The sequence below is a fragment of the Bombina bombina genome, chromosome 2 (genome assembly GCF_027579735.1).
Source record: "Bombina bombina isolate aBomBom1 chromosome 2, aBomBom1.pri, whole genome shotgun sequence".
NCBI lineage: Eukaryota > Metazoa > Chordata > Amphibia > Anura > Bombinatoridae > Bombina > Bombina bombina.
In genome coordinates this window covers 1090106998-1090120265 of record NC_069500.1, presented here as the reverse complement: position 1 = coordinate 1090120265, position 13268 = coordinate 1090106998, and the positions used below count along the sequence as shown (strand labels likewise).

General features: G+C 39.3%; 1 protein-coding gene across 3 annotated transcripts in view; it reads left to right on the top strand.

Annotated features, from left to right (window-relative positions):
* The window catches only part of NR3C2 (nuclear receptor subfamily 3 group C member 2), an 869318-nt gene that overhangs the window by 693404 nt on the left and 162646 nt on the right, over nucleotides 1-13268 (top strand). For all 3 annotated transcript variants that reach the window (XM_053703728.1, XM_053703726.1, XM_053703727.1), the window contains exon 5: nucleotides 5018-5362. In XM_053703728.1, coding sequence (XP_053559703.1) covers nucleotides 5018-5362 — 345 coding nt within the window. The remainder of the gene's footprint in view (nucleotides 1-5017; nucleotides 5363-13268) is intronic.

Genomic DNA, 13268 nt, shown 5'->3' with positions numbered 1-13268 from the left:
TTAGAAATCCTTTACAATGGGAGGTGGCTACTGAGGAACTTTTGAGGTAAAATATCTTTCTTTTTTACATAGAGATGTTCAGGAGATATTTTCTAGTCAGCATTTTACAGCTATGCTGCATCACTTTCAAGTGTTTAAACATTTGGGTATTATGGCCCTTTAAATGCATAAAATATAATGCACTGTATCAATGTACAGCAAATATTAAATAATAATACAAATATATATGTGTATGTGTATATATGTGTATGTGTATATATGTGTGTGTGTATATATATATATATATATATATATATACGTTGATTGGAGTAGCCGTGTTAGTCCAGAGATTTAGATATCAAAATAACAAGAGTATTGCATTTCGCAATGATACTTTTTTTATTGGACTAACTATACATTTATAAGATGACAAGCTTTCGGAAGAGTTCCTTCCTTTATCAAGTCTGGAGCAATACTGACCAATTCAATGGAATTTACAGATTATATCTTAAAACACAGAATAGCTAAGAGGACAGAAAGTGCAGGGAGAGGAGGAGGTGTCGTAAAAATCATGAGGGGGGCTTAGTTAACAGGCAGACAGTCTCCAGTATAGGAGAACAGACAAGGGAAATATATAGCTATACATAGAGCATATACTGACATAAAGTTATATATCAACATTGAATCAATATCTATAAAGATGTGAAATTGTATATACAGGGGGAATACAAAAGTTAAAAAAAAGACAAAAGTGTGGACATAGGCTTACCTGTGTGCCTATGTATAAAGAATGTAGAATATACAATGTAATTGACTAAATGAAAGTACATTACAAAAATGATAATGTGTTAAGAACCCAGAGTCCGCAAATAATGTAAGTTTACTGACTGTAGAAGCACTATATGTTTGGTTAGGGCTGTCGGAGGAAAGAAAGTTTAAGCAGGCCTCAATACCATCTTTATGTGGAATATTGCTGTACAGGGATTCCACATCCATTGTCACAAGTATAGTATCCTCTGGCAATATACAATTTCACATCTTTATAGATATTGATTCAATGTTGATATATAACTTTATGTCAGTATATGCTTTATGTAAAGCTATATATTTCCCCTGTCTGTTCTCCTACACTGGAGACTGTCTGCCTGTTACCTAAGCCCCCCTCATGATTTTTACGACACCTCCTCCTCTCCTTGCACTTTCTGTCCTTTTAGCTATTCTGTGTTTTAAGATATAATCTGTAAATTCCATTGAATTCGTCAGTATTGCTTCAGACTTGATCAAGGAAGGAACTCTTCCGAAAGCTTGTCATCTTATAAATGTATAGTTAGTCCAATAAAAAAAAGTATCATTGCTCAATGCAATACTCTTGTTATTTTGATAGAAATATATATATATATATATATATATATATATATATATATATATATATATATATATATACCACAGGGTCTTACAGCCACCCTCAGCTACCTGTCCTCATCAGATCAGTATACCTGAGGGCTTTGCAATTAAACTCACACTGAGATCCTTGAATATTTTACATTTTCCTTGCCGCAGCTGTAATGCATAGTGAGAAAGTAAAATTGAGGGTCATTATGTGACAGGATTTTTGGTTGTCAGTTCTCTCAATAGTGTCATAGCAGTGGAGCCATAGCAGAGGCACAGCTTATAAAAACTCCTACATGAAGATTCTCTCAAGGTTATTAGAAGCCACAAAATGGAAAATAATGGCTAACCCTCCCTATTTGGCTATGTTCCCTGAGACCCTGAGATTAGAGTTACTTGTTCTATATAACAAGAGAATTATCAAACCTTTTTCTTTTTTTTAAAAAAAACAACAACTTTGGCTGCAAAGTGCTTCACACGCTTCAGATTTTGAGGCGGATTTATTAAGGGCCGAATGGCCCCTTAAGCCCCTGTTTCCGCACAAGCCTTCTGGCTTGCCAGAAACAGCAGTTATGAAGCAGTGGTCTTAAGACCGCTGCTCCTTAACTGGTCCGTCTGATCTGAGGCTGCAGACATCAATCCGCCCAATCTCATAAGATTGGGCTGATTGACACCGACTGCTAGCGGCCGATTGGCCGCGAATCTGCAGGGGGCAGCATTGCACAAGCAGTTTACAAGAACTGCTTGTGCAATAATAAATGCAGACAGCGTATGCTGTCGGCATTCATCGATGTCTGTCGAACTTGATCTGCTAAGAGGATCATGTCAGACAGACCAATGATAAATCGGCCTCTTCAAGTACATTTTTAATAAACTCACCTATGATTCCTGTTGTTTCATTTCTCAAACATAAATATATATCATTGCTGACAGGAATGGCATGTCTGCAAATAGGATTTTATCTTGTATATGTATGTATGTATATGTGTATATATATATATATTTGTAGTATATATATATGCCTATATACACCATCATTTAACGTCTCTCTAGCCCCTGGCAAAGGAGAAATGCATGCATGTTTCATAGTTGACATTTTAGCAGGAATCTTTAGTATTTTCACATGAGAAAAAGTAAAAGTGATGGCAAGTAGTATAATAATCACCATTATTTATGTTTATATCACAATTTTAAGTCCTAATCTACTAGCCAGGCCAAAATGTTACTTGCCACTTCTGATCTTACCCACTCCCCATCCACAACACACCCACTACCTGCCCACACCACACTCACTACCCACTAGCCCACTTCCTCTTTGCATATGTTTCTCTCTGCCCCATTTACCTACTTAGAGGTAACAGTCTAATCATTAATGGGGTCCCTAAAGGAATAATATTTCCTTGCCCTTTCATGCAAATACAAAATGCCTTTAGAAAATATTTTAAGCACATAGCCCAAAACGTGTGTTTGCCAGTACTGCAATAAGAGTGTTTATTTTGCAACAACAGGGCACAATTACAAGTGGAGCGCTAGATTATCCTGTTTGCAGGAGTGCAATAATTAACGAGCCATTACAAGTGCCTGTTTATTGCTACCACAAGCTTGTGATAGCAATTAGCACTCCGAAAATTAATCAGAGATCAGATCTGGTTAATTTGCTAAAACTGCCCCAAATGCCCTCAAAATAGAGGGCAATATAGTTTTTTAATAAAAGTTTTTAATAAAAAAAACTGCACTAGGGGCTTTAAAGTTGGTGGGAGTGGGGTGTTAGAAAAAAGATGGCACTGAAAAGTGCCTTTACATTGCAGTCTATGGGAACTGTGTGTTCTCTTTGACCGCAATGTAAATATATATGTACGTATATGATCAAATACATATATATATATATATATATATATATAGTAACACATAAATATATATGTATATGATCAAAAACATATACTGTATATTTACTAAGTGCTGTCCATTGCTACACTACTTACCTCTTCGCTGTGTGAGGTTCTGATGCTGTCTGTGCTTTAGCTAAAGCGATATTTTGCGCTCCACTTGTAATCTGGCCCACAGTGTGCTAAGTTTGCTACTTACCTGCACACATGCCGCTGATGACGCCATACGTGCAGCCTCTCCTCGTCTTCTATGCATTTTCTCAGCCTCCACATCAGCCTAAGGTGCTCCCAGGCTCCATCTTCACAGTGGCACTCCATTCTCACTGCCAATGCTCCTACAACTCGCCAGACTTCAGATAGTGAGTGAATGCGGATTCAATATTCACTCACTAGTTTTCACACATCACAATTCAGAGCCCTATATATATATGTGTGTGTGTGTGTGTGTGTGTGTGTGTGTGTGTGTGTGTGCAAATTAAAAAAAAATAAAGCTAGTTTTTTTCAGTGTAACCCTGTTTTGACTATGGGACCCATTACACAATCTGTGTAACTGAAGTTACAGCATAGCAGGCATCTCTTCACCTTTACTCTTTTGTTTTGCAAGGTGCCAGGGATAATAATAAAGAGAAGAAAAAACACTTTACTTTGTCTAAGTACAAAGGCTTCTGCCGCTCACCCTCTCAAATTGACTATTTTGAAAAGTGAGCCAAGGACATTATAGAAAAAAATATATTTTTTAAAACGGAAACATTCTTGTTCTATACCCAGAAGTGTGAGTCTGAGCTCCCTCATGGAAACACTGGGTCTTGTAGATAGACAGAGAGAGAGAGAGAGAGAGAGAGAGAGAGAGAGAGAGAGAGAGAAAGAGAGAGAGATGCATGAATAGATAGATAGATAGATAGATAGATAGATAGATAGATAGATAGATAGAAGAAAGAAAGAAAGAAAGAAAGTTATGTGTGTTCTTTGTTTTTTGGATTTTATCCAATTTTATCCTATTACCCATGCATAGTCTGAATTATACAGCTGATTTGTGTACTTTCTATAAAATGCATGTTTTTTGTCCTTACCCTTGAGTCAAAAATAATGCCACTGTGATCCAAAGTCCTTTACACTATATGATAATTAATTAATAATTCATCAAATGATGCAAGTACAGGAGTGAATCAGAGAGATGCTGCATTGTGGTGTTCATTTGCAACTTGTGTGGTTTATCATGTTTTACACCTTGATTTTTCATTCCCCCATAACCAAGCTCACAAAAATAATAATAATAATAATAATAATAATAATAATAACAACAATATATAATGTGTTATAGGCGTGTATAGATCATAAAGTTAATATATTTAACATTGCAATGGTGCATATTAACACAGGTCATCTGAGGAAAGTGTTTTGAATCTTGTCACAGTCTGAAAAATTAACAGCTGGATCAATATGACTTTTGGCAGAGATTATAAATTTGTTTAAGTGCTATAGAATTCACAGCATTGAAAGAAATGCATAATGTTAACCACTTGCTTGCCAAAGAGTGGTACAACCTATTGCATAGCAATTGTAGCATTTTCTGACCACTATAAGAATTTGAATGTCATTTACCAATATATAAAAATCCATCTCAAATACTTCCTGCTTTATAAAAGGATTTGCTGTTTGAAGTAAAACCATAAATAAAAACCACATTAGAAAACTGTATGGCTTCCATTTTGTGGCTGCCCCAACTATACTGATCTGTTTGTTTGTTTTTTCTTATTTTTTAGCTCGAAAGTCAAAAAAGTTGGGCAAATTAAAAGGAGTGCATGAAGAGCACCAGCCTCAGTCACATCAACAGCCTCCTACACCAAGCCCTAAGGAGGAAACAGCGTTCACTTGTACAAAAGAGACCTCAGTTCCTGCAAACACAGCTATTGTTCCTCTCATATCTACTGTATCTCCTGCTGTGGCTCTGTCGGCGGGGATGATTCTTGAAAACATTGAGCCTGAAGTAGTGTACGCAGGATATGACAGTGCACAGCCAGAATCTGCTGAACTTCTTCTATCCACCCTCAACCGACTAGCTGGGAAGCAGATGATTCAAGTTGTAAAATGGGCAAAAGTGATTCCCGGTATGTATAAACATAATATATATCACCTTATAGTTACTAATAGGCTTATAGGAATGCAACATGCTCACTGTGCACAAATCATCAGGTAAGTGACAAGGGCCTTTGGCAATGACATTTTTTTACATTTCATTAAAGCAAGGGAGGAGGTTCACCCCACAATGTTTCAGTTGAATTGGTTTGCAATGCCTGTTCATTTTGACCACTTACCTGTGCATAGAGTCACTATAAAAAAATAGAACCTGACAGCTGACACACCCAAAAAACACTGTTGTGGTAAATATCACAGGCAATTGTGCAAAAAGAAAAAAAAATATTACATGTGATGCCCTTTTCTTTAAGGCTTTTGGAAAGTAAAAATAATAGCACTTAGATTAAATGGCAACACATTTTCCTAACTGAATGTTAATAATCTGGGGACCATAAATGTACTGCTCATGAATGTAAAGTATATTTCCAACAGGTGGGATATAAATGCCAAAACACATCACAATCCACAGCAAATCAAAGTTATATCTATTTCCACTCCTCCTGTATTATGTGACAGCTATCAGGCAATCACAAATGCATATACATGTATTCTGTGAATTCTTGCACATGCTCAGTAGGAGCTGGTGACTCAAAAAGTGTAAATATAAAAATACTGTGCACATTCTGTTAATGGAAGTAAATTAGAAATATGTTTAAAATTGCATGCTCTATCTGAATCATGAAAGTTTAGTTTTTGACATAAGGACCACAGCACTTTTCAATTTTCTGTCTGTTTGGGACCAAGGCTATTTTTATATTTCTGCGGTGTTTGTGTTTAGTACCCAGTTTACAATAAAATGTTTTTTTTGTTTGTTTTTTCATATTTTTCTGTAGTGTAGCTTCCCCCCCTCAAAAACCAACCCCCTCCCAGATCCCTTAGATCAAACTTCCCTCCCTCCTCTCTCCCACTTTATGTTGGAAAAAGGTCTCATAGTGTAGTGTTCCCACCCGCTCCCGCTGCCGTGCACATGTCCGCCCGCCGCCCCTGTGCACACGCCCGCGTCCGTGCGTGCCCCCGGTGACCTCGCCCGCAATCCCACCCCCTTCTTACTCCTTCCTAACATTGATGGCCGCCCACCTGTCTCCCACATCGGCTCCCACCCACCAACGATCACAGCCATCGATGTCCGATGCAGAGAGGGCCACAGAGTGGCTCTCTCTGCATCGGATGCCTAAAAACTGTTATTGCAGGATGCCTCAATATCGAGGCATCACTGCAATAACAGATAAGCGTCTGGAAGCGATCAGGATCGCTTCCACCGCTTGAAGGAACCAACAACGTACAGGGTACGTCCTTGGTAGCTAAGGACATTTTTTTTGTAGGACGTACCCTGTACGTCATTGGTCCTTAAAGGGTTAAGTATATAAACTTTCAGTATATATAGGGATACCACAGGAAAACTCAGCTATTTTAAGTGCCGATATAAAGGCAAAGGAAATATTTTAAACAATTTAATACACTCGAGCATGTAAAACAGATACTTTGGAGTAAATAGATGGGTAGAAAATGTTTGGGTAAACTGTCCCTTTAAAGTGAAAGTAAATTTTTCGACTCAATATCAATGACATTGACTAATTTTATGTCAATAAACTCAGTTGCTAACTTTTTAAAAAAAATATATATATATTTTTTAACATATTTATATAATTATTCCCATACCGTTCTAAGCACTTCCTCCGCCCACCCGCTCATTTCGAGGTTGTACTCCTTTGCACGTAAGAGCGGTCCCACCCTCTCTTACGCGTACCTCCATGCGCTTTCCTGTTATGCATTATTATATTGCGCATGCATCAAGAAACACCCGCAGTGATACATATCGATTCAATGAATCTTACAATTCATTCTATTGAATCGTTGCAGCGATCGTGTTATCGTTTCCTGTGCCTTTAAATTAATAATATACTTACTATACGCTGTAATGTACGCTGCTTTATGCTGCCAGGATAGAAATGGATAACAAGTAGAAAATGCGCATGCTTGTCTTGTGAGCACGCATCTAGACAAGTCTAGATTTCAGTGAGACACGCATGCGCATTTAGATTGGTAGGCATAGAGCAAGTCAGTTGGGACGCCTGTGGGGGACCAATCAGAAATGATAGAAAGCGATTAGTCATTCAAAAACATTTTTTTTGGGGGGGCCAAGAAGAGTTATGGCGTGAGAAGTTATCGGTGTCAACGGTAAGATTTAAAGTTTAATAAGTAGGAACCCAAAAATGATGAATGAAGATCCACATACATTTAGAAGATATTTAAGAGGATGCGGAGTGGTATAGTGTAGTTAACTTTTCCTTTAAACCCAAACTCATGCACATTATTTTTAACTTTTAAACACTATTCAGCAATTGTAGAAATACTGCATATAAGTTCACTGTAAAAAAAAGAAAATAGAAAAATATGGTTGGTGGTTGATTATGAAATATGTAGCAAAGATATTTGGTCAATTTTATATATATATCTACTGTATATCTCTATCTATCTATAGTTGTTTTTTTATTTCCTCAGACAGCAATGGATACATCTGCAGCAATGAAGGCCTAGACTGCTGTATGCTGTAGTTACTGTAACAAATGCCTACTGTAGCCTTCCAATTATTTGTAATCATGATTGACAACTTGCTAGACATATTCAATATTCCTGAAGTTATTCAGCAACTTTATGGAGCTTGAGCCAAAAACTCTGACAACTGAATAAGAATTATTTATAAAATTTCCATTTTTGCTCTGAAAATGGATTATATTTTGTCAGTTCCTGTTAAAGGTTATTATTATCATTTATTTATTTAGTGCCCACAAATTCCATAGCAAATTAAGGAAACTAATAGAATTTTGTTATCAGAAACAACACACTATAATAGAACCAACCATCCTTTTCACTTTATATCTATATAAATGTTCCCTATTGATGATGGGCATGTACTTAAAAAAATTGCTTCCAAACTTTCCATTTCTTTAGGGATAGAGAAGAAGTGTCTCAATTACACTCTGCTTAAAGAATGCATTATCTTTAATACATAACTGCAACTAGAAGTCATCAATAAGAAATGATTAACTCATCAGGTGCTATCCTAGTCCCCAGATCCCTTGGTTTAGAACTGTATCTGTAATCCCACACATACACACTTCATACACTTCCCACACATACACACTTCATTTTATAAAAATGGTCTTCGTTGTTGTGCAGGGTACCTCTGATTAATTATCCCCTCCTCCAAAGACCCTTGAATTTTGAAACAATAGTACCAATTTAAATGGTTTATTGTTGTGTTTGTTTTTCCTAAGATCCCTGCATTTATAAAAATGGTCTTCGTTGTTGTGCAGGGTACCTCTGATTAATTATCCCCTCCTCCAAAGACCCTTGAATTTTGAAACAATAGTACCAATTTAAATGGTTTATTGTTGTGTTTGTTTTTCCTAAGATCCCTGCATTACCTTTATCTTTAATTTATATTCGCTGTTTCCTCAGAGCACACAAGATATATTCTGCAGCCATCTTATTTAAAGGGTAATATAATGTGTGCGCTATGGCAGATTGAACCTGCTGGAATGTTACACTGATAAGCATATGCAAGTTTGCCTCAACTGTCATGTCATAAAAAACTGCCTCACCACCACAGCCAGAAAGGGCAGTGCACAAACTTATGCAGTGCTTTTTATAACCCACAATTCAACTGTTGCCTAATACACAATGCATATAATTATGAGCCTAAATGCACTGTCATGGCACTGCCCCTTATAGTCTTTCTTCCCAAACCTCATGCCTACAAATACAGTGCCCAAGGTTAAACATTTTAAATGTTGGGGAAGATAGTAGTCTATTTCTTTCCTAAGATATGGTGAGTCCACGGCTTCATCAATTACTGTTGGCCAGCAGGAGGAGGCAAAGAGCACCACAGCCAAGTAGTTAAGCATCACTCCCCTTCCCACAACCCCTAATCATTCTATATGCCTTTAGTGCATGGAGGAAGTAAAGTCTAGCCAATTCTTTAATTTCTGATGCTATTTTGCAGGTTGTTAGACTGGGAGCAAAAACTTCTAGTTTCGCTGTTCTAGCCCGTTTTGCTTTGTGGTTTAAATCTTGGTCAGAGGATGTTTCCTCTAAAGTCAAGCTTCTGGCAATTCCTTACAAGGGTAAGACCTTGTTTGGACCTGGTCTGGCAGAAATAATTTCTAACATTACTGGTGGTAAAGGATCTTTTCTACCTCAAGATAAGAAGAATAGACCTAAAGGACGTCAGAGTAATTTTCATTCCTTTCGTAACTTCAGGGGAAAGTCTTCCCCTTCTTCTTCCAAGCAGGAACAGTCCATGTCTTCGTGGAAACCCAATCAGTCTTGGAATAAGGGGAAACAATCTAAAAAGCCAGCAGCTGTTTCTGAATCAGCATGAAGGTTTTGCCCCCGATCCGGGATAGGATCAAGTGGGGGGCATACTTTCTCAGTTTTCTCAAACATAGATACGAGATGTCCCAGATCCATGGGCTGTATACATAGTATTGCAGGGTTACCTATTGGAATTCAAGACCTTTTCTTCCGGGGGCAGGTTTCACCTCTCAAGATTATCTGCAGACCAAATAAAAAGAGAGGCATTCTTGACATGTTTACAGGATCTCTCCTCCCTGGGACTAATAGTTCCAGTACAGGAACAGGGTCTCGGTTTCTACTCCAATCTGTTGGACTATTCATTCCATTCTTCCTTTGGTGCAAGAGGGTCAGTTCATGAAGACCATAGACCTAAAGGATGCATACCTTCATGTTCCCATTCACATGGACCATCACAAATATCTGAGATTTGCCTTTCTGAACAAACACTTTCGTTTGTGGCTCTTCCCTTTGGCCTTGCCACAGTTCCCAGAATTTTTTCAAAGGTTCTGGGGGCTCTCTTGGTAGTGATCCGGTCTCGAGGAATTGCAGTGGCGCCCTACCTGGACAACATTTTGGTTCAGGCGCCATCTTTTCAACATGCAAAATGTCACACAGAGATCTTGTTATCTTTTCTTTATTCCCACGGATGGAAAGTGAACCTGGAAAAAAGCTCCCTTATTCCAGCTACAACGGTAGTGTTCTTGGGGACCATACTAGATTCCCTATCGATGAAAATATTTCTGACGGAGGTCAGAAGAACCAAGATTCTTTCCTCTTGCCTCTCTCTTCAGGCTAATGTTCGTTCATCAGTGGCTCAATGTATGGAGGTAATCGTTCTGATTTTGGCTTCCATGGACATCATTCCCTTTGCTCGATTCCATTTAAGAGCCCTGCAGTTGTGCATACTCAGACAATGGAACGGGGATCATGCGGGTCTGTCTCAGAAGATAGAGCTAGATCAGTTGACAAGAGACTCTCTCCCGTGGTGGTGTTTTCAGGAGCATCTGTCTCAGGGCACATGCTTCCGGAGACCTTCCTGGGTGATTGTGACCACGGACACCAGCCTGTTAGGCTGGGGAGCAGTCTGGCACTCGTTGAAGGCGCAGGGACTTTAGACTCAGGAGGAGTCTGCTCTTCCCATAAAACATCTTGAAGTTGAGAGCGATTTACAATGCTTTGATCGCCAGACCTCAGTTGTCTTTAGTCCGGTTTATCAGATTTCAGTCGTACAACATAACCTTGGTAGCTTATATCAACCACCAGGGAGGAACTTAGAGTTCCTTAGCCATGAAGGAGGTGACTCGGATTCTTCAGTAGGCGTAGGTCCACGACTGTTGTCTATCTGCCATCCACATTCTAGGAGTGGACAACTGGGAAGCGGATTTCCTGAGCAGACAGACATTCCATCCCGGGGAGTGGTAACTCCATCCGGAGGTTTTTTCCAGCTTAACCCTCAAATGGGGAGTGCCGGAGTTAGATCTGATGGCGTCTCGACAGAACGCCAAGCTTCAAAGGTACAGTTCAAGGTCAAGAGACACGCAGGCTTTCCTAATAGATGCCCTGGCGGTTGCTTGGGAGTTCAGGCTGGCATACCTGTTTCCTCCGTTTGCTCTCCTTCCACGAGTTATTGCTCTTATTAAGCAGTAGAGAGTGTCAGTGATTCTAATAGCCCCTTCGTGGCCTCGCGGGATCTGGTATGCAGACCTAGTGAAAATGTCATCCCTCCCACCTTGGAGACTGCCTCTGAAGAAGGATCTTCTCATTCAGGGTCCCTCTCTTCATCCAAATCTCGCTTCTCTGAAGCTGACTGCTTGGAGATTGAACGCTTAATTCTTTCTAAGCGTTGGCTTTTCTGAGTCTGTGTCAGGGTGCCAGGAATCAGACTGAGACGAGAAGTGCAAAAATAATCACACCTTTATTAATAGCAAAAAATGATAAAAAGTCCACAAGTGAAATAACAAGCCAGGAGTCAAAACTAGAGCTGGTAGTCAGACAAGCCGAGTCAGGAGCCAAAGCGAGTAGTCAGACGAGCCGGAATCAGTAACAAGGAGAACAGCAGAGTCAGGAACAAGCCAGAGATCAGGAACCAGGAGGGACGTCAGACAGCCAGTTAATACACAGGAGCTCTCACAAACAGGTCTGAGACAACGCAAGGGCAAAGCATACTGAACAAAGGCCCTTTAAATAATAAGTGATGACATCACAATTCTGAGACTGCATCCTGTCTCACATGGCTGATGTAAACCAGTCTGGCCATAAAAGGAAGTACAGGAAGTGAGCAGCATCTCCCAGAATGCACCAAAGTCAGCAAGAGAGGTGAGTAAAATGGCTGCCAGCAAACAAGTCAGGAAAAAACCCTGACAGTCGGTCATTGAGACCATGGTTCAGGCTCGCCAGCTTGTTACTAGGAAGATTTACCATAAGGTATGGCGTAAATATCTTTATTGGTGTGAATCCAAGGGATTCTTTTGGAGTAGGGTTAGGATTCCTAGGATTTTGTCTTTTCTCCAGGAAGGTCTGGAGAAGGGGTTGTCAGTTAGTACCCTGAAGGGTCAGATTTCTGCTTTATCTATTTTGCTTCATAAGCTTTTGGCGGACGTGCCAGACGTGCAATCTTTTTGTCAGGCTTTGGTCAGAATCAGGCCTATGTTTAAGTCCATTGCTTCTCCCTGGAGCCTTAATCTTGTTCTTAAAGTTTACAACAGGCTCCGTTTGAGCCATTACATTCCATAGATGTTAAGTTGTTATCTTGGAAGGTTTTGTTTCTTGTTGCTATCTTTTCTGCTCGGAGAGTCTCAGAATTCTCAGCTTTACAGTATGATTTGCTTTATCTTATCTTTCATGCAGATTAGGTGGTTCTTCATACTAAGTTAGGTTTCCTTCCTAAGGTCGTTTCTGATAAAAAATATTAATCAGGAGATTGTTGTTCCTGCTCTATGTCCTTATCCTTCTTCTCTCAAGGAACGTTTGTTGCACAACTTGGATGTTGTGCATGCTCTGAAATTCTATCTACAGGCGACTAAGGATTTTCACCAGTCTTCTGCCCTATTTGTTTGATTCTCTGGGAAACGTAAGGGTCAGAAAGCTACTGCTTCTATTCTTTCTTTCTGGTTGCGAAGTATAATTTGTTTGCCTTATGAGACTGCTGGCCAGCAGCCTCCTGGGAGAATTATGGCTCATTTCATGAGATCTGTTTCCTCTTATTGGGCTTTTAAAAATGAAGCTTCTGCGGAACAAATTTGCAAGGCTGCGACTTGGTCTTCTCTGCATACTTTTTCCAAATGTTCTAAATTTGATACTTTTGCCTTGGCTGAGGCTTCTTTTTGGGAGAAAGGTTCTTCAAGCGGAGGGGGCCTTCTGTTTAGGTCTGCCTGTCTTGTCCCTCCCTATTCATCTGTGTCCTCTAGCTTGGGTATTAGTTCCCAACAGTAATTGATGAAGCCGTGGACTCACCATATCTTAGGAAAGAAAACAAAATTTATGCTTACCTGATACATTTCTTTCTTTCCGGATATGGTG